The 19,261-nt window shown below is 59.0% G+C and overlaps 9 protein-coding genes across 9 annotated transcripts; 4 read left to right on the top strand and 5 right to left on the bottom strand.

Annotated features, from left to right (window-relative positions):
* Positions 1 to 510: 510 nt before the first annotated feature.
* SLS55_002602 (uncharacterized protein) lies at positions 511 to 1,052 on the bottom strand (the record flags this gene model as incomplete). Its single annotated transcript, XM_066774083.1, has 2 exons — positions 511 to 950; positions 1,034 to 1,052. The coding sequence occupies 2 exons, from the start codon at positions 1,050 to 1,052 to the stop codon at positions 511 to 513; spliced, it is 459 nt and encodes a 152-aa protein (XP_066636650.1).
* A 518-nt stretch (positions 1,053 to 1,570) lies between these two features.
* Positions 1,571 to 2,918, bottom strand: SLS55_002603 (uncharacterized protein; the record flags this gene model as incomplete). The annotated part of the gene is made up of 4 exons (XM_066774084.1): positions 1,571 to 1,636; positions 1,689 to 2,110; positions 2,169 to 2,446; positions 2,500 to 2,918. The coding sequence occupies 4 exons, from the start codon at positions 2,916 to 2,918 to the stop codon at positions 1,571 to 1,573; spliced, it is 1,185 nt and encodes a 394-aa protein (XP_066636651.1).
* A 2,251-nt stretch (positions 2,919 to 5,169) lies between these two features.
* On the top strand, positions 5,170 to 5,478 carry SLS55_002604 (uncharacterized protein; the record flags this gene model as incomplete). The annotated part of the gene is made up of 1 exon (XM_066774085.1): positions 5,170 to 5,478. One exon carries the CDS (start codon positions 5,170 to 5,172, stop codon positions 5,476 to 5,478), a length of 309 nt encoding a protein of 102 aa, XP_066636652.1.
* A 1,606-nt stretch (positions 5,479 to 7,084) lies between these two features.
* SLS55_002605 (uncharacterized protein) lies at positions 7,085 to 9,011 on the top strand (the record flags this gene model as incomplete). Its single annotated transcript, XM_066774086.1, has 2 exons — positions 7,085 to 7,092; positions 7,658 to 9,011. 2 exons carry the CDS (start codon positions 7,085 to 7,087, stop codon positions 9,009 to 9,011), a joined length of 1,362 nt encoding a protein of 453 aa, XP_066636653.1.
* A 1,000-nt stretch (positions 9,012 to 10,011) lies between these two features.
* Positions 10,012 to 10,533, top strand: SLS55_002606 (uncharacterized protein; the record flags this gene model as incomplete). The annotated part of the gene is made up of 2 exons (XM_066774087.1): positions 10,012 to 10,017; positions 10,054 to 10,533. 2 exons carry the CDS (start codon positions 10,012 to 10,014, stop codon positions 10,531 to 10,533), a joined length of 486 nt encoding a protein of 161 aa, XP_066636654.1.
* Positions 10,534 to 12,293: 1,760 nt separating this feature from the next.
* On the bottom strand, positions 12,294 to 12,860 carry SLS55_002607 (uncharacterized protein; the record flags this gene model as incomplete). Its single annotated transcript, XM_066774088.1, has 2 exons — positions 12,294 to 12,814; positions 12,854 to 12,860. 2 exons carry the CDS (start codon positions 12,858 to 12,860, stop codon positions 12,294 to 12,296), a joined length of 528 nt encoding a protein of 175 aa, XP_066636655.1.
* A 149-nt stretch (positions 12,861 to 13,009) lies between these two features.
* Positions 13,010 to 14,783, bottom strand: SLS55_002608 (uncharacterized protein; the record flags this gene model as incomplete). The annotated part of the gene is made up of 2 exons (XM_066774089.1): positions 13,010 to 14,326; positions 14,382 to 14,783. 2 exons carry the CDS (start codon positions 14,781 to 14,783, stop codon positions 13,010 to 13,012), a joined length of 1,719 nt encoding a protein of 572 aa, XP_066636656.1.
* A 530-nt stretch (positions 14,784 to 15,313) lies between these two features.
* Positions 15,314 to 17,056, bottom strand: SLS55_002609 (uncharacterized protein; the record flags this gene model as incomplete). Its single annotated transcript, XM_066774090.1, has 1 exon — positions 15,314 to 17,056. One exon carries the CDS (start codon positions 17,054 to 17,056, stop codon positions 15,314 to 15,316), a length of 1,743 nt encoding a protein of 580 aa, XP_066636657.1.
* Positions 17,057 to 17,578: 522 nt separating this feature from the next.
* On the top strand, positions 17,579 to 18,577 carry SLS55_002610 (uncharacterized protein; the record flags this gene model as incomplete). Its single annotated transcript, XM_066774091.1, has 1 exon — positions 17,579 to 18,577. The coding sequence occupies one exon, from the start codon at positions 17,579 to 17,581 to the stop codon at positions 18,575 to 18,577; it is 999 nt and encodes a 332-aa protein (XP_066636658.1).
* Between the last annotated feature and the right edge of the window lie 684 nt (positions 18,578 to 19,261).

The raw sequence follows: 19,261 nt of genomic DNA on the forward strand, positions 1-19,261 counted from the left end.
GTTCCTGTTCACTTTCTGTCGTTCATTCTCTTCATTCCAGGCAGGACCTGGCCGGTACATACCTTCCAGCTAACCTACTCCAACATTAAAACAATCAGAATAGCTTTCATCCAATTTGCAGCCCATCGACAGCGGAAGAAAAAAGAAAAAGAAAACAAAACTCAAACCTAATAGCCAAAGAAGCCACAAGAGAGCGACAGAAAAAAAAAAAAAAAACCTCCCCACCATGTCAACCAGACGAACCAGACGATCCCCACCCACCAACGACGACGACTTCCCCCCACCACCCCCCACGGCCGACCCCCCAATCCCGCCATCACCCACCCACTACCCCATCGCCCACTGGCGTTGCTGCCTCTGCCTCACGCCCAACGAAGTCACCCGCGACCTCACCCAACCCCCCTCATCCACCACCACCACCACCGCCGCCGCACCATATTTCCACCCCGCCCGCTGCGCCCTCTGCGGCAACCCTCCCTGCGCCGACTGCCTCCTCAGCCGCCCCGTCGTCTACGACCCCATCAGCCGCATCCACTTCTCGCCGTCCGTCTTCCTCGGGTGGAATCCGCATAGCGAGGGCGACGCGTGCGGCTTCGTCTGCATGCACTGCGGGACGCCGACAGTGCTGGGGCCGCGGGACTGGGCGTGGCACGAGTGGGCAAGGAAGCGGTTCGGGGAGAGCGTGCCGTTGGTGGCGAGGACGCATGAGCGGATCGAGGTGGCGGCGACGACAGGGGTGGCGGTCGGCAAGGTTGAGAGGGCACCAGTGAGGGGCGAGGAGGTGCTGTTTACGACGCTGACGCCGATGACGGTGGCGAGGCCGCCGAGGGAGCGCGTGGTCGGCGAGGCGCCGAGGTTCTTGCCGTTTGAGCGCAAGAGGAGGGTGGGCGTGGCGGAGGTCTTGAGGTTGGTGGCGAGGTGTGGGAATGAGGCGTGTGGGCAGGTGATGGCTGATGAGAGTTTGGAGTTTTATGTGCCCCTGGGGAGGGATGTGCCTAAGGGGAAGGATGGGTTCTTTGGGTCTTGGACCTACCCGTCGTGGTTTGGCGCATGATGGACCATGAAGGTTTCTGAGTTAATATCGCCAAGAGACATTGGGCAGCCTGGCGCTGAGTCCTTCCTCCTTTTTGTGGTTTGGGTTCTACTACGAGGTACATATGGATTGAGAAGCGACCGAAACACAAACTCATCATCCACAAACCCATCATCCACAAACCCATCATCCACAAACCCATCATCCACAAACTCATCATCCAAAAACTCATCACCCACAAACTCATCACCCACAAACTCATCATCCACAAACTCATCATCCACAAACTCATCATCCACCCATGGGACATGCACAACTGGACAGTCAGTGCAGCGGTGCAGATTAGTATACAGCCGCACCATATATCTCCAGCACATGGTGCAAATATGATTTAAACAATAAAGTAGTTGGAATGCCGATTTTGAATCTTCCGGAAAGTAGGCCCTATGTATCGTACAGTTGGATTGGAATTATGGACACTGGGTGAGCAAGCTGCTCGCTCGTCTATCTCTGGCCCCCTTGTCTCTTGTTGATAGTTCAAGCCTGTTGGGCGAAGCCCAGGCGAGGGGTGGTAGTAGTCCGGTCGAAGACGACATACTGCGACTACAGCGGAGTTAGCATTTTGCTTCATCGTACATGTTTCGAGAGAGCTTACCTTGAGGAAGATGTCACCAATAATGGAGTAGCCAATCCCCGTGTCCACCTGGATGCCGCCGTAGCATAGCGGACCAAAGATAGCAGAGTAGTTAATGTATTCGCCGGGAACAGTGCGCTCCTGGCCTCCGATGACGAGGGTGAAGTCAGGAACATCACCGCAGGGGAAGACGAAGCCACCGAATTGAGCAAAGTAGGCAGAACCCTCGATCGTGTCGTAGTATGCGGTGACGATAGCCTCGGGGAGCAGGAGCAGGCTGGTGCCAGTATCGGCAATGGCATCAATCGAGGCGTTGACGACGGAGCCGTTGCCGACGGCGTAACCGCTCGGGGCGAATTCCCAGAACCCGTTCGAAGTGTCGACGTCAACGTACGCAATGTCTCCGGTGTACTTGCTCTCATTCCGAAAACCGAAGTCATATGCTTTTTTTTGGGGGTCCAACAATTAGCAGAGTTCGTAGAAATGGAGACGCAAACTTACAGCCCGCTTCGCCTCTCTTCAGGGTAACGGCGAACAGCTTCTCGGCCAAGTCGTCGGCGACGGTGTCGAAGAACGGAACTTGAGCCTCGGGCTTCACCGTATTGAGAGAGCCGAACGCCAGACCCAAAATTCCGTCGGTATCAGTGTCCTCTACAAAAGAGCTCGAGATGGAAGTAGCCGCCTCGACCGCCTGGGAGGTGGCCGTAACGCCACCAACAACAACCTTGTCAGCATACACGGTGCCAGCAGCCCCGCTACCGTCGCCATACGTAATGTTCCTGATAGGAAGTTAGTACATGGGTGTAGTAGTGGCGAATGCTGGGTGACTAACCAGCTGGAGCCGTCCTGCTTGGTACCGGAGACGGTCGGATCGTAGACGGAATGGTTGGACTGATTGCTGTCCGACAAAAGAGTGGAAAAGACCCAAAGGTCGGAAGATCCGGTGTCCATGTCAAGCTGCAGTGTGGTGTCGCCGACAGTGACGGGCGTCAGATAAAGCGTGTCGATCTCATCCTCAGGCACAGCGCCAGCAGAACCAGTCTTCCCGGCAGCAGCTGCAGACACGACCTCAGTTGGAGCAACTCCACCGAACTTGTTGAATGCTTTGAGCATCTGAGCCGGACCGTTCCTGGCAACGGAACCTCTCTTCACCTGCTCGCACGTGAATGTCTTGCCGCGCTTTTCGATGGGCGTGGCCGTGGCAAGGCTGAGGATGGCCGCGCAAGCGGCAACTGTCCTGAAGGAAGGCATTTTGGTGACAGATCAAGAGATAACTGGGCCGGTTGAAAATGATCTCTTCTTGCGAAGTGAGAGAGGAAGTGTGCTGGTGTCATTTGATGAGCAGCGAAAGCCAAATCAATTTATACAACAATCGAAGTGGATTGTCGGTGACCTCAGACACCAAAACTTGACCGACTTTTGCGGGCAAACTTCCAAGCGCCCGAGACAAAGCATCGCCTACGCCGTAGAAGCTGTGCCGCGTGCCTCGAAGCCCTCCTGAGTGAGAAGTTGGCCCTCGCGACAAGCTCCATGCGCAGGCTCGGCTAGGATGCTTGAGCCATATGCACCATACTAAGCGGGGAGACATTCTGAGACCTTCCTCTTATGGATAGACCTCCGTAAAAAGATCGCCACCAAAGAAAAATTGTCCGACTCCCTACAAAGCCGCGCGGCTGGCTTGCATGTCATGCCCACTTAAAAGAAAACCCGAGGACCACTTGAGCAATTCATGGGAGCCACGAGGGCTGTGTAAGCGTGTTGGTGTTGATTTGGGATGAAGTCCTTGGAGAACAGCACCAGCGGGGAGAAATTGAGCAGCGTGTTTTTCAGCAAAATGTGGACTGGTCCCACACCGTTCGTTTGGAGGCGACTCCGACACGTTCGGATTGGAGAAACCTGCCTGCCGCGCCCGAGGTCAAATCTCTATTTATTGCAATAGTGGGGCAGCAGCGAACCGACAAAGAGTCTTGTGGGCATGAAGACGAGATTAGTAGAGAGCTGGAACACGCGACTCGGGGCTGTCAATTTGCCCAAGCGTACGTATTGCTGTGTTAAGCGAATCTGGGTCTAATCGCGGATCAATGATCCGAGGCGGCCCTTCCGGCGGGCCGGAGTGGGGATCGATGTGGAGAATTCACGCGATACCAATACGAGCAAGAATACACCGCGGATGTGGCGTGTTCACGAAGCGGCGTGGCAGAAGCCCGCCTTTCCCGATTCATTTGCACGCTGCAACAGGCATCGTGCTTGGTAGAGCTCTCGCATCTCGTTGTACTGCTGTGCTAATGCGATCACGGCTGGAGCATTATTGATACAAGCCGAGATGCGGAAATGGTTCCGGCTCTGCCTGCTTTTTGGTATGTTGAACCTGATTGTAGAGAAAGATGGTTGGACGCAATACCTGAGCCGATGCTCAAGGCTGAAGAGGCTCAAAAGATCATACGATGTTCAAGCTGAGCCTTTCCAAACTACGTTTAGAGAAGATGCGTACCAGGTCGGACTCGCCTTCCAATACTTGAGACCGGCCTGGCCCTTGACAGATGTACTATGCCAACGGCTCGCGCTAACGTTGAAACGGCCACAACACAGCACACTAGCCGTTTCCGGCGGCCACGATGCTGAACACTTTTACCAACTCGGTAGCATATTGATCCGCACCAAAAACCCCGATCTCTGGGGAAACTCGGCCGGGACACGCAAAACTGTCACCATCTGCAGCTGCACCTCAGTCATGTATGGGCTCATAATCCAACCGCTTTGCACTGAAGACATACAAAAATACAAAGGGCGCAACAAGACCAGTTTTTTGCCGTTGACACCAAAGACACAAATAATAGGCATATAAGTAGATGTTGACCCCGCACCGTTGACCAGCATACACCCGCTTTTGCTTGGGTAACCGTTAGTGGGCTGTTAAGCATGCGCACTTGGATCCCAGCGAACGAGTGATGAGCTTGGCAGGGCAATCAAGGAACCCAACCAAGAGCGGAAAAGCGGCCTTGAAATTCAAATTCGTACCGTAGCACGGGGCTTGTCTTGGTGTAGTTGTCTGGGAGGCTAGTGCTGTACCGTGTGTCCAATACCGGGTAGCTGGGGTCATTCGGACACCGCCCCCGAGTCCAGATAGACAGGAGCAGAGGCTCGAGGCAGGTGGCAGAGCCTCCATGAAAGGAATATAAGGACGGTTGCCATCGCTCTCGAAAACAGCATCCAACAATCATCCTTCATTCAGCCTCCGAGCTCAACCATCCCTCTCAGACTTCGGTCATCCTTCTTTTTGACTTCGGTCGTCCTTCCTTTGGAAACAACCAATCAACAGACTCGAATTCCTTACGAGCCTACCAAACCTCCATCCCTTTCGACAGACTCGACTCCTTCCGAGCCTTCGCAACCCACACCCCTTTCGACAGACTCGATCTTTCCGAGACTTCGCAACCCACAGTTCTTTCGAACCCCCAACGAAATTTCTACAACACACTTTCACTCAACACCAACCGCCACAATGTACGCCTCCAAGATGATCATGGCTGTCCTCGCCGTCGGTGCCGTCAGCGTCGAGGCCCGTCCCCAGCTCGTCCCCAAGCCGGCCATGCTCGGCCCCTACGGCCTGACGATGAAGAGCTCGACCAGCACCAGCACCGCCGTCGAGACTGCTTCCAGCGTCGCCACCTCGACCGCCACCGTTGTCGCCACGCAGACCAACGTCGCTTCTTCCTCCACTCTCGCCACGGTCGTCAAGTCGTCGGCCACTACCCACGTCACCATTGCCACCAACGCCAAGCCCAAGGCCACCACCACCAGCTCCGCCTAGATGGTTTCTCCTTTCTGGTACTGGATCGAGTTTCACTTCTACGAAAAAGTATCCCGTTTTTGAGCTAGATGACAAGACGCGCCGGGCAGTGGCTTTTGTAAATATTCAAGACCGGATCTTCATTCTTTTCACTTTACATATCTTGCACCTTACATAGGATTTTGCACTAGAATTATATTGTCATTCGCTTTCCATACATCTGCCCATTGATCTAGAATCGTGCATCCTTACAATCATCTCCATCAACTCCGCCGTTGAACTGGGTGATAGAGCGGCTTAACAGGAGCTGCCAAGCCCCTCTTCAACCACCACCGTCATGATCTCGTTACATGCCGGATTGAGACACTTGGCAGGGAACTTGGCTCGTCCGTTTGCACAGTTTGATCACGTACCCTGTGCGTCGTTGTACCACAGGTAGTATAGCGTAAGCTACTAAGTACGCGCTCGCCAATTGAAACGACGCTGTCCTACTTCATGGTCCCAACGGGGCTGCGACAGCGGCGCGCTGTTGCTCGCTGCGGTTCATGAGAGGCTTGTTGCCGTACGTCATCCAGCTAGCATCTTGCACGTCTTTCTTTTCCACTTCCTTTTTTCGCAAGTATGTTCAAATTTCTCAACCAATCCAGCGAGCACAACTGATTGGTGGCAGCATGATTGAACTCGTGGCAGGCTCGGTGGACAGCAGTCGAGAGTGATCCGCTTGAAGAGGCGGCTCGCGATGGCCGAGAATGGCGTTTCCCAGCGTCTTACCTGTGGCGCCGCGGCTGAGCCTTTCTTGGCGGGAGTGTCGAGACCCTAAGAGAATAGGCTCGTGGTGAGGTGAGGATCAGGCCATGGCCAAGGCTTGAGTGACTGCTAATAGTTGAATTTCTGATGGAGCTGGGGATCTTGAATACGCAGGCGGTGGAGCTGCAGAAAATGGGAGGTGAGAGAGGAGGGCAGAATTTGTATGGAGGGCTAAAGGCTGAAGCTAAGCCGAGACGCGTCTAGGCCGAAGCAAGTAAGCTGTCAGACGTACCTGGGAGAGCCGCATTTTGGTCGGCAGCTGCAGTAGTGAGGGTGGTGGCACATGCGGGCCACGCGGGCGGCCGACAGCAGTTTTTCTTCAGCACGCAACAGGTACAAACCCAAAGCCGTCCAAGTGGCGAAAATACAGGTCGGAGTCGAAAAGCGCAGCCACGGCGGAGGGCACGAATCGGGCAATTCGTGTATGCAGGCATTAGACAATCGTCACCTGCCGAGAGGCTTCTGCTTGGCGAGCTAGAAGGGATTTCGTGCTTGGGTTGCTTTTGGCTGGGGCACGTAAGCTTACTCTCGTTGAAGCGAAGGTGGCGTGGGTGCAGTGGACGCAGCAACGAACACCGCCCAGGCTCGTCTTTTCCTGTGCATTATTATTAGCAGCGCCACCCAACACGCGTGGCAGGGCGCGGCTGGCGAATCCTTTGCAGAATCTTGTGGGTACTCTGGGACGAAGTCATCGTACCCGGCGATTCCGCAGTGAGCATCAGCAACGTTAACGCCGACGACAACGACGACGCAGCCGGGCTGAAACGCAGGGAAGGCCGAAACAGCGTTGGACAGTCGTCGGGGTACCACGCGGGGCTGCATGTGCCCGTGTCCGCAGGCCTCTTGGCCAGCCCTGCATGCATACCTTAGTGCCGGGCCGGCCCCCAATGACAGCCAACCGAGCTATCGCACTGAGCCACGGTGATCACCGTGTCGCCGCCTCGTGCTCCCCCCGCTGCCGCTGTTGCATCGTACAAAGAGAAGCGGGGCTCTTGGGTTGCTGCTGCCGCTGCGCCCACATGCCAGGCCCCGATCTCTTGCCCTCCCTAATTGCGCCTGTCGTTCTTGGTGGTGCTCCCACACACCCCCAAGCCCCCAAGCCCAGCTAATGTCATAATCCTAATTTTTGAATCCTCGGTGTTGTAATCAGTCGTCTTCTCTTCCCTTCCTTTTCCTTCCTCTTTACCCTCGTCAGATGCTCCGGACATCCCGGCCATTGGCACCACCATCAATACCACACCTACTCCAGCAACGGATACACACAAACATTGATGCATCGCCTCCTCCAGCCGCGGCAAGCCTTCGAACCGTCCTGCCTCAGCGGCGGCACCTGGTACTCGTGCGGGGCGGGCTCGCGGTTCGTGGGGTGCTGCACGAGCGACCCATGCAACAGCAGAGGCTGCTCCGACGGCAACCTGCGCGCCGCCAGCTTCAACGCGTCCGCCTACAGCGACTTCCCCGACGCCGAGTGCGACTCGGGCCGCTTCTGGACCTGCGCCTCGACCGACCCGCCCTTCCTGGGCTGCTGCAAGGTCGACGCCTGCCAGGCCGAGGGCAACGCCGGATGCCCGGACCAAGACCTGACCGCCGCCCACCTGCCCAACAACGATGCTCTTGCTAGCGCCTACAGTCCGACCGGCGGACCGTCGTCGACGGCTACTGCGACTGCCTCGGCGACTGGCGGCTCCTCGTCCTCGGATGGCTCGTCGACGTCTACGGCCGGCATCGTTGGGGGCGTCATCGGCGCCGTCGTCGTGCTTCTCTTCGTCATCGGCGCGCTGCTCTGGCGACGGAGGAGCAAGAAAAAGAAAGCCGCAGCCGCCGCCGCCGCCGCCAGCCTGAACGGAGATGAGGGACGGACGGTCTCCGAGCTGGCCGGCGTAGACGTCAGACAAGGCAAAGGTATGGGCCATTCTTCCATCTCTTCACGCCGCCCCTTCTTTTCCCCAATCTCTTTCGCCTCCATCACCCAGCTAACAATTGCAGGCTCCCCCCTCGCCGGCCAACACCCGCCCCGCTACTCCTCCCTCACCAACCCGGGCGGCTCGCCCGGCCAGACGTACGCCATGGAACTCGACGGCTACCCGCGCGCCAAATCCCCGCTCGACCAGACGCCGTCCGAGCTCGGCGCCGGCGAGACGCTGCACGCAGAGTTGCCCGGGAGCGAAGGAACTACTGTGCATGAGATGGAAGGGTCGTCGCCGGGCACCACCGTCTTCGCCGCCACCGCATCGGCCAAGTCGTCGCCGAACAGCGGCAGCAACAAGAAGGCGGCGCACAGCCGCGGCAGCAGTTGGAGTTCGTTTAACGAGCGGAGGGCGGCGAGGAGGGCGTCGGGAAACGACGGCGGAGGAGGAGGTCTAGGAGGAGGAGGGGCAGGGCCGAGGGGGTTGGCGATTGTGGGGTTGCATCCGCATTCGCAGGTCAATGGTAATGGAAGGACGAGTCCGCGGTCGCCGAGTTTTCCGGGCGGTGGTGGTGGTGGTGGTGGTGCCGAGGATGCCGGGTCGGAATCGGGCGTCAGTTCGTTGCCGAGCACTCCGCGGAGCGCGTACGGGTACGGGCCGGGCGCCGGGACCACGGGAGGGTATTCGGACGTGAGTAGGCTGAGTCCGACGTATCCGCCGCCCATAAGGGAGGATGTCGAGAGGGGGGAGGAGGGGGGGAGGTATCGGGATCACGAGGATGACGAGGATGACGACGATGACGATCTTCACGACGGTTATGGGAGTGGGAGGAGGCGGTGATTGTGGGAGTCATATATAGACGTTTCTTGTAGCTACTTTTTGACATGTGCAAAACGAACTCCCGCTTTAGGCGAGGTGAAACAGATCCTGTTTGAAGTTTGCAGGATCGTCGAACGTCGAGTGGGTGGGAAGTGAAGTTCACATTAACGAATCGCAGCCACAGCGGGTAGTTAACTATCTGTGCTACGGAGATATTGGACCTTGCTTGGTTGAGCTTTATGTCTGGATGCATACGTACACCCCGGCTGCATCCGGATATTTAGCCACATGCTTTCCGCGACCCATTGTGCAGCACCACTTCGGAATATGCATACTTGGAATGACTGGAAATTATCAACTACGACCTATTGCCGTTACTATCCAAGAGATGCCTTCCCTCCCTTCACAGCGCCAACAGCGCACCCAGGAAAGACAGCACCAGCGCGGCCGTCCCTCCCGACGATGACGCAACAACCACCCGGCCAGCCATGCCCGTCGACGAGGCCGCGACCCCGGTAACCGTAACCGTCGCACCCGCCGCGCTCGTCGTCTCCGCGTTCGTGCCATTGCACCCGCTCTGGCACGTCCTCCCGCAATGCGCCGTCGAGTTGCCACAGAAGCCCTCGGAACTAAGAATGTCAGTTGACCGGTTAAAAAAAAAAGGAGAGAGGAGAACGAAGAATTAAAAGACGACGATGATTCACTCACCTGCAACACGGCCCGTACTCGAACACGCCAAAGGCGGCAAAGTCGTCCGGGCCCGCCTCCGTGTTGCACACCGAGCCGTTGAACTCGGACCCGCACCGGCCGTCGCAGCGCGGCGACGTGCCCTCGTCCGCCCAGCTGCACGCGGGCATGCCGAGCGACGCGTTGGGCGCGTTGCAGCTGCCGTAGTCGGCCTGGCAGCTGCTGCCGTCGCAGTATTCCGACGTCCCGCCGCAGAAGCCGTCGCCGCTGTTCGGCTGGTGTCAGTGACAGAAAATACTACAGGATTTGAGTATTTTACCTGCAGCATGGGTTTATGCCGGTGAGGAGGCACATCCGATCGACGCTGGGGCCGCAGGCGTTGTTCGTTGTGATGGGGTATTTGCCGGTGCTTGTTGCCGAGGCGTTGCTGCTGGAGGAGGAAGAGTTGGCCGTCGAGGTTGCGTTGGCTGAGGTCCAAGACAGTGTTGTGCTGAACATTGCGCCTGTTGCGGTTGTGGTTGTAGTCACGGTGGAGGTGGACGTGTCTTCATCGTCGGATTCTGAGGCGGACGCAGAGGCAGAGGCAGAGGCAGAGTCAGAGGCAGGGGCAGCCGTCGAGAAGAAGCCTGAATCAGACGCCGAAGCAGATGCTGAAGCAGATGCGGAAGCAGACGTCGACTGTGCGCTACCAGCAGCAGCGAGGAAGCATACCACCAGCAGCGAAACCTGCAGCTGGAACTTGCAGAACATCATGGCCACTGAAAACGATTGGTCGAATTCTGGTGAGAAGAGCGAGTGTACTGAACTTGCGAGCCACGTCGCAACCCCAAGGGCGGGAGGAAAGCACAAGAACTAATAAGCAAAACGCGCGTTCGCCGGCGAGCTGAGGCTCTTCTTCTGCTGGGTATGGTAGTAGGGTTGTCCAGATCCTGCGCTGCCACCGCCCCGTCGGGAAGGGCACATACGTACAGGCTCACAGCCTTGTCCACACCCCGGTCCCAGGAAACCGAGGCATGCGTGTATCGGCAACACCAGAAACAAAAGGAACCGGTTACTGTGCGACGTGCTATCAGTGGCAAACCACCATTGCTTCTACCGGGCAAAAGTCCGTGTTTGACGACACGAACGAAAACAACATCCTCTGGCAACACCCCCTGTAGCATGACTCGAATGCAGCAAACAGCTCATGGATTTATCTAGCAGCCGGTACCCGCGACTTTTTCATCGTTTGCGCCAAGCTGACACACGTTGCATGAGTGCTGCGGCCTCGGGCGCGGCCGCGCGTGAGAGCTGCAAAGCTGTCGGCGACGAGTGTGCAGGTCAGGCGACGGGCCAGCACACCTGTTCTGCTCGGGGATATTCCCTCATCCTATATACCAGGGCGTGGTAAGTGGCTTGCAGGAAAAGGCTGGGGCTGACCCTTGGCGTGGGCAGTGTGGTCAGCTTTCCGGCCGTGGTGGCATTAGGGCCGAGCAGCACTCACTGCAAACAGTGTCAAGTAGGTCAGACGGCGGGTCGTGGTCGCCGACCTGCACACTTGGCTTTGTTTTCCCTGTCGACTGATATCCTTCCGCTCGTGCTGACGGGGTTCGGCAGTGATGGCGGCTCCGAGAGACGTCATGGACGAATGCATCCGCGCTCGAGCTCTGATGTTTCCCCACGATCGGTTTCATCGTCTTTTGAAACAATTCTCTTGCTCTTGTGACTGCGAGGATCCGGGGTTTCAGCTCGCACGCAGCCACCCCGCATCGCCAATTGTTTCTCCACGTGGCGCGGGCCGTCGCAATTGGTCAGCCTTGCACACCCACTCTGCGCCTCTGCCGCGATGCTATATTTGGCTGCGCGCTTGGGACGGGGGCGGGGAAGACTACTTCAGCCAGGTCTCTTCGCCACTTTTGACTGATGGTCAATATGCCGATCTCTCTGCTGCCTAACGGCTCATGCTGGGGGAGCTGGATGGATTCTGCAAGACCATGGTGCAGCCCCCGGATGCGACGTCGCTTCACCTCTTTTGCAACATGACCAGGGAAGTTGGAACCTTCTTCTCCGACCGACCGACCGACTTCACTTTTCCGTCCCTCCCGACCAAGACTCGCTATGCAGCTGTACCATGTCGATGCGGTAAGTCGACCGATACCCTTGACACACATTTTCAGGCAAACGAGCCAGGCTTTCACTAGTCTCTGCACCACCAAAGCTACGCCATCCGTCTCATGATCGGACCAAATCCCAGCGTGTTCACGGCCACATTGTGCGATACCGTTGCGCTGATGATTCGCCATGTTTTTGCTGTTTGGATGCGTGCGCACTCGTTCAGCTTGCCCCCCGGCGCCTCGACCCTCGGGATCCATGGTTTCTACTTTGCTTTTACTAAGGTTCCACCAATGTCATTGACCAATCTGCGGAGACTGATCGCGAAAGGGCTTTAGTTGTCACACCGTGAAGATATACAATATTCTTCTATCGAGGATCGAGGGTAATTTCTGCGCATTTTGTCAACAGCAGCCCCTGGCTCGGATGGAACCGTTTAAAAGGTCAGCAAAGTTATATAAAACGGAAGAAGCGAAAAAAAAGAAAACAATCAAGAAACATGGGAGCACATGAACAGCTCCACGCTCACGGCATCATATACCCATCCATCCTCAAATCCAAGCCAGCCAAATCCGTCCACAGGTCCAACGGATAATCGCTCTCAGCTAGCGCCCTCTTCCTGATCGATGGCGACGACCTCAACCCGCTCTTCCTCTGCTCACGACCATACGTCGCATTACCACCCAAACTCCCCGCCACGCACTTGCTACTCCCTCCCCACGCCGAATCCGCCACCGCCTTCCACGCCGCCGTCACATCCACCGTCATCTCGCCCGTCCAGTAGATACGACAATCCGCCGGCTCGTACACGAACTGCGTCGGCGTCCGTTCCTCAAAATCGTCTTTTTTGATGCCGTCGCGGAAGTTGACGTTGTAAGCGGTGTTTGCGGCGGCGCGCAGGAAAGGGGTTTCGTCGTTGTAGTCGGCGAGCGCGGTGGTGTCGAAGTAGGCTTGTTCGGAGGAGTTGGCGAGGGAGTAGGCGAGGGCGACGTTGTATTGGATGTAGTCCCAAGGCCAGTCGTTGGTGCCTTTGACGCCGCCGATGGCTTGGATGATGGGGGCAGTGGAGGTGGCAGGAGAGCGACCGCCCATGGCGATGTATTTGACGCCGGCGAGGTCTTGCATGAGGCGGGAAAAAATGGTGCAGGTTGATGCGCTGGAAGCAGGGATGTCAACAAATGTCCAGTGAACCAAAAACCTCAAGAAGAGAGGAAAAGGGGAGGAAAGAAGGGCAAAGTCACTCACCAATACCCATCCGTCATGACGACCACATCCTCCGCCTTGAACGGCTGCGTCGCGTTCGTCACGCCCTCGCCATACCCCGTAACCCAAACACCACCTGAGTTGAACGGCGTCAACACATCGCTCAAATTCCACCTCGACAACTCCGTGTACTCATCCCCGCCCTTACCCTCCACCGGCCCAAATTTCTCCGCCCACCCCGCAAACGCCGTTCCATCCGGCTTCACATCCGTCCTATAGTTCAAATACGAACTCACCACATCCGCTTCCAACTCATACAATGTCTCATTGCTCTCATCGGCCAATACCCGCGGCAACCCTCCAGCCACCTCGGAGAATTTCTCCCCCAACACATCCAACGCCTCGATCGCCCTCGCTCTGTCCGCCGCCGCAAAGGCGTCGATGGATGGGAAAATCTGCTTGAACAGATCATAACCGAGCAGGATGGTCCCGCCGCCGTTGGCGCTGACGTCGACGATCAGCTTCGTCTTGCCTGCCGCCCGCGCCGCGGCGAGGAAGTCGCGGGCGGTAGCCTGGAACTCTTCCTGGCCGGAAGAGCCGACGAAGGAGGGCACGCTGAGAACAGCCACGTCCGCGTAGACCGGGTCGTCCGAGATGTAGTAGCCGCCGATGAGGTTGGCGGATTGGCGGACCACTGGCACCGGGTAACCGGGGGCCGGGGTGCCTGTCGCCGTGGCGGAGGAAGAAATCGTTGAGCTTGCCGCCGCAGCCGAGCTGGACGAAGCCGCCGCAGCCGTCGCGGCGGGCTCGCCGTTGTGGAACGAGGTGTCGGCCGGCGTGGTGAAGAAGGTCTTGTACAGCGCCTCGCCGCTATCGACGCCGTCGAAGGGGACGAGCACTTTGGCGAAGTTCTGCATCGTGTATTCGGTGCCGTTCTCGAACGTCAGCGTTGTGTTTGCGCCTGGATAGACCCAACGGCCGCGGCCGCCGCCGGTGAAGGTGCCCATGCCCGAGCCGCTGCTGCCGAGAGAGATGACGGCCAGCTCGTAGAAGACGTTGTTGTACAGTGCGTCGCGGTCCTGCAACGAGCCGTACTGCGACCACGCCTCCAGCCACTCCGTCGCCTGCTCGCCGTCGATCTGGCTGATGGCGGACGGGGTGAAGGTCGCGTTCTTCAGGACGGAGGCCAGGACATCCGGGTACGCGTACGGCTTGGGGGCGCTGGTGCCGTCGTCCGAGACGGAAACCAAGGGGACGGGCCGCCCGAAGTTGAAGATACCACCGACCGAGTCGGGCACGTAGACGAAGTGGCCGTCGTGAGTGCGCTGCATGATGCGGTAGAAGGTGAAGCCGAACTAGGCTCGAGGTCAGTCTCCATTTCACATGATGTGGACAGATGCTTCAACTCACCTCATACTCCTTAGTGATAGTGCCATCCGAGACCTTGGCCTCCAAGTCATCCAGTTCGGCGAAGACGTCGATGGGGTCCTGGATCTTCTCCGCATACTCTGCAGGCGGATCTTTGAGGTAGGCCAAGGTGCTCTGCCACTCCCAGTAGGGGCGAACGGTCTTGATCAAGCTCAGAGCGGCCGTCTGGTTGATGGGAACGCTGTTGATGCACTCGTAGGCCAGGTCTGCGGGCACAGTCGGAGTAGCACTGGGAGCGGCGGCGGTCTGAGACGCAGCGAGCGCCGACACCGAAGCGCATGGCGAGCCTGCAGTTTCGTTCTGCCGCCTGTAGAGCACCGGGTTGGCGTTGACGAGGGCAGCAGCGAGGCCGGAAAGCACGGCGAAGTTCCTGAGGGCAGCCATTGCTGTCGGTGCTGGCAGAGCGGGACGTGCCTGTCGGTTCCTGTCGATCTGGGAGCGCTGTTTTATAGCGGAGGGTTGCACGGAAGGCGCGATTGTCTATCATCTGTGCACCCAACTGTCCGCTCAGGTACACTGCCCAGCGCTCTACTGCTTGAGGAAGTTGGCTGCTCGATCAATCTGCACATCTCCACACAGAGCGCCGCGTGGCGAATGACAAGCACTGGTCGCCGGCGATCTCGCATGCTTGATTTCCGGGCCGTCGAGTTTGCTGCGTGCCTGTCATGCTCATGCGAGGCGTCGCCATCGCACCTTCCCGATCAGGCTAGAGGCCCGGCGGTTATCAATGCAACGACGACCGGCGACCACTGCAACCCCCGCAACTCGTGCACCCCACTTATCTTCACCGCACCCTCACCCCTCACACGCGATAAAGTGGTGGCATCATTGACATTTGGTATAGGTATGCTACATGAATCGACAAGCTCCAATGGCCTTCGTACAGTCAAAAATCACAAGAAACATCTCTCCGTCTACCTGAACGCAACCTGGGCCTTGTCCTGCAGGCAGTAGGGCACGCTGGGAGTGCGCCACTCCGGGCTCGACGCCTCGTCGTTGTCGAAGCGGACGACGGGCTTGAGGAAGGCCAGCCGGCGGCCAGCAAACTCCGACCTGTCGAAGCGCTTGAACAGCGCGTCGTTGTCCTCGCGCAGGCGGTCGGCGAAGACGCGGGTCCAGCCATCCCAGACGGTGAAGAGCAGGTCGAAGACGTGGTCGGACCCGTGCATCGGGCCCCATTGGAAGCGGTTCGCGCACTCCTTGACCGTCTCGGGCTGGTACAGACCGACCTCGGGCGTGAGGGCGAAGGTGTTGACGGTGGTGAGGGCCGCGTGCACGTAGTAGCTGCCGCCCTTGACGGCGCGGTCGCGCAGCGCCTGCATGGCTCCCACGGCGCCGATGATGCCCGTCGTCATGTCGGAGATGGGCAGCGACGGCAGCACGCACTCGCCGTCGGGCAGCCCCAGCGCGCGCCCCGTCACGTAGGCCGAGCCCGCCGCGGCGTCGGCAATCTGCTGCCAGCCGGGGCGCTCGGCGTAGTAGCCGTCGGGCCCGTAGCAGTTCTCCGACACGTACACCAGCCCCTTGTTGCGCTTCGTCGCCATCTCCAGCAGCGAGTTGAGCCCCACGCCCCACTTCTCGAGGCTCCTCTGGCGGAAGCCCTGGACGAAGACGTCGGCCGAGCCGATCAGCTCGCGCAGGTACGCCGCGTCCTCGGCCTTGCGCAGGTCGAGCCCGATGGTGCGCTTGCCCGCGTTGAGCGTCAGCTGCAGCACGTTGACGTCGATCAGGTGCGGCGGGTTGATGCGGATCACGTCCGCCCCGTACGAGCTCAGCACCGCTCCGATCTGCGGGCCCGCGATGATGCGCGTCATCTCCACCACCCGGACGCCCGCCAGCGGCCGCTTGTCGGCAGGGTCGAGCGGCGGGAAAGCGACGGGCGGGGTGGGTGCTGCCTGCGTCTGCTGCTTGACGTTGACGACCGGGTGCCGCGCGAGCGACTTGCCCATCTCGCTGTTGTTCCACGCCTCGGGCGTGAAGCAGAGGCTGCCGCAGAAGCCGTTCAGCAGGTTGTTGAACTCGAGCTCCGCCGGCGTCTTGGTTCGCAGCGTCTGCGCGATGTGCTCATACGCCTCGGCCGGAGTCTTGCAGTCGGCGTTGGGGTCGATGCCGAGCGTCTTGAGGAGCGGGATGGCCGCCAGCGAGCCGTGGAACGAGTACCACGTATCCTTCTCTTTGGTCGGGTAGATGGCCGTCGACCTGTACTTCATGGGCGTGTCGATCCAGCCCTGCTCGAAGTCGGGCACCACGCCCCGCAGCTTCTTGCCCTTGACCAGCGACACCACGTCCTCGCCGTCGAGGAAGGCCGTTGCGATGGCCGCGAACCAGAAGGCCGTGTGGGTCGTGTCGACGGTGATGTGGCGCTCCTTGGACGGCGCCCCCCTGATGGCCAGGATCTCGTCGGCGAGCACGCCGCTCATCGCATGCAGTGCGGCCGCGACGGAGACGGCCTTGATAGGGCCGGGGAGCACGGGGTGGGCATCGCCGACGAACTTGACTTTCGAGAGCAGCTCCGGGTCCTTGGTGAATCCGGGGGTCTGCGAAACGAGGTGGTTGAAGATTCTCTGCGTGTCCTCGGGAACGGGGGTGAACTTGGTGTCGGTATGGCTGCCCGGACCGTAGACGCCAGGAACGGTGGGATGGGAAGCCCCAGACATTTTTGCGATGTGGCGAAGAGGGCGAGAAAAAAAAAGGAAGTGTCAAGAGGGCTGCGGCGGGGAAGGGTGCGGTCCGAAGCTGGATTGGACGGCATTCTTATATTCCGAGTGCCCCTTGAGGCGCCCGGTGACTTGTCCGCCCTGACGCATTCTGGAGGTGGAAGCTCACGTCACAGAATGGAGTTGTTGAAGTGTCGGCCGATCGTGCCGAGGGGCCTGGGGACGATCCAGGCACCCGAGTTTTCTGCGCAACGGTCGTGCATACGTCGATCCTTAGATCGCCAAGAGATAACGGTCCATTTTCGGCCCTCCTGGGCAGGCGCACTGGGCAACTGGTGATGCAAATGCTCCTGGGCTCTCTTGCCAGCGTAGGTCGTATAAGAGAGACGTCTGAAATAGTCAGTGTTGTTCCTCCAAACCAAAGGACACCCTTTCCCGAGCCTCGAAGCATTGCTCCTCCTCAAACAATCACTTTTTCCAAACCCAGTCTTTCTCCATATTCCAAGCCATACTCTCTCGACCATGACAGGAGCACCTGAAATCAAAAAGGTCGCCATAATCGGCTGTGGTGCCATAGGTGCGTCCTGGGCCGCCCTCTTCGCCGGCCACGGCCTGCAAGTCTCCGCCTTCGACATCAGAGCCGAAGCCGAAACCTTCGTGCGCGAGCTCGTCACCTCGGCCGTGCCCACGCTGTCGCGGCTGGGCCAGCTCAAAGACGGCACCGACGACGCCTCGGCGGTCCTCTCACGCATCCACTTCACAACCGACCTCGCAACCGCGCTCCGCGACGCCGACTTCGTCCAAGAAAACGGCCCGGAGCGGCTCGACTTCAAGCAAAAGCTGTTCGCGGACATCGCCTCGCACATCCGGGCGGACGTCATCATCGCCACGTCGTCGTCGGGCCTGACGTGCTCCTCGATCCAAGCCGGGCTGCCCGCCGCGACCAACCCGTCCCGCTGCGTCGTCGGCCACCCGTTCAACCCGCCGCACCTGATCCCCCTCGTCGAGGTCGTCGGCGGCGCGCAGACGTCCGACGGGACCGTCGAGCGCGCGATGGCGTTCTACACGCGCCTCGGCAAGAAGGCGGTGCGCGTGAACCGCGAGGTCCCCGGCCACATCGCCAACCGCCTGCAGGCCGCGCTGGTGCGCGAGATCCTGCACCTCACGCAGGAGGGCGTCTGCAGCGTCGCCGACATCGACGACGCGGTGGCGTACGGCCCCGGATTGCGCTGGGGCGTCATGGGGCCGAGCGCGCTGCTGCATCTGGGCGGCGGGCCGGGCGGCATCGAGCATCTGAGCCAGCACCTGCTGGGCCCGTTGACGGGGTGGTGGGCGCGGGAGGATCCGGTGGTGGACGAGGAGCTGAGGAAGAAGTGGGTCGAGGGCACGTTGGAGGCGGTGGGGGGACGGGAGTACGCGGACTTGAGCAGACAGAGGGACGAGGGGATTGTGGAGTTGTTGAGGACCAGGGGGGTGTGGGATGGGTATGCGGAGGGGAAGAAGGGGGAGAAGAGTGGTTGATTGCTTGCTTGATGTTTGAAATTCACGTTGGCGATAATAGACGGATACCTAGACATGAGAATAGAACTGCGCTGCTTTTTACAGCTTGCTTTGCGAGGATGATGCGATATGCTTGTGATTGCGGATTGTGCGAAACGATACTCAACTTTGTCGTGGCTCAAATTGACCATAACGTGAAATTTGTCTGTGAGCAAACTACATGGCACATGCTTCAGCGGGCCCGCATGCGGTTCCGCCGGCAGAGGGACGACTGCCGACGGCCGTGAGGTTCGAGGGGCCGGGGTCCCGTAGGTTTTTCGAAGAAACCTCGAGACGGGGGGAGCAAAAAAGGGTCCAGAGTATCCACGTGGCAGACGATGGTTCCAGATCTGTGGATACCGACGTGCGTTGCGTCGAGATGTCCGGTCCGGTCTTCGGTGAACTCGCACGGTCGTCGCGGTAAGATGGGCTGCCTCCAAAGGGAAAGTGTCTCGGCCGATGATGGCGAGCGAACCTTACAGCCGACCGGCGGATGAAAATCTCACTTAGAGCCGAGTGGAGTGAGGGACTGTGCGGAGGAGCGACGTTGCGGAGAGTGTCGTCTGGATCGTCGATCATGGCATCACTGCGCGTAAGGCGCGCTGGGCTGGCACTGCGAGCAGGGGACGAGGGTGACGGAGGAAGGAAGAAAAAGCTTTGAAACGG

The sequence above is a fragment of the Diplodia seriata genome (assembly GCF_021436955.1).
Source record: "Diplodia seriata strain FDS-637 chromosome Unknown scaffold_2, whole genome shotgun sequence".
NCBI classification, from domain to species: Eukaryota; Fungi; Ascomycota; class Dothideomycetes; order Botryosphaeriales; family Botryosphaeriaceae; genus Diplodia; species Diplodia seriata.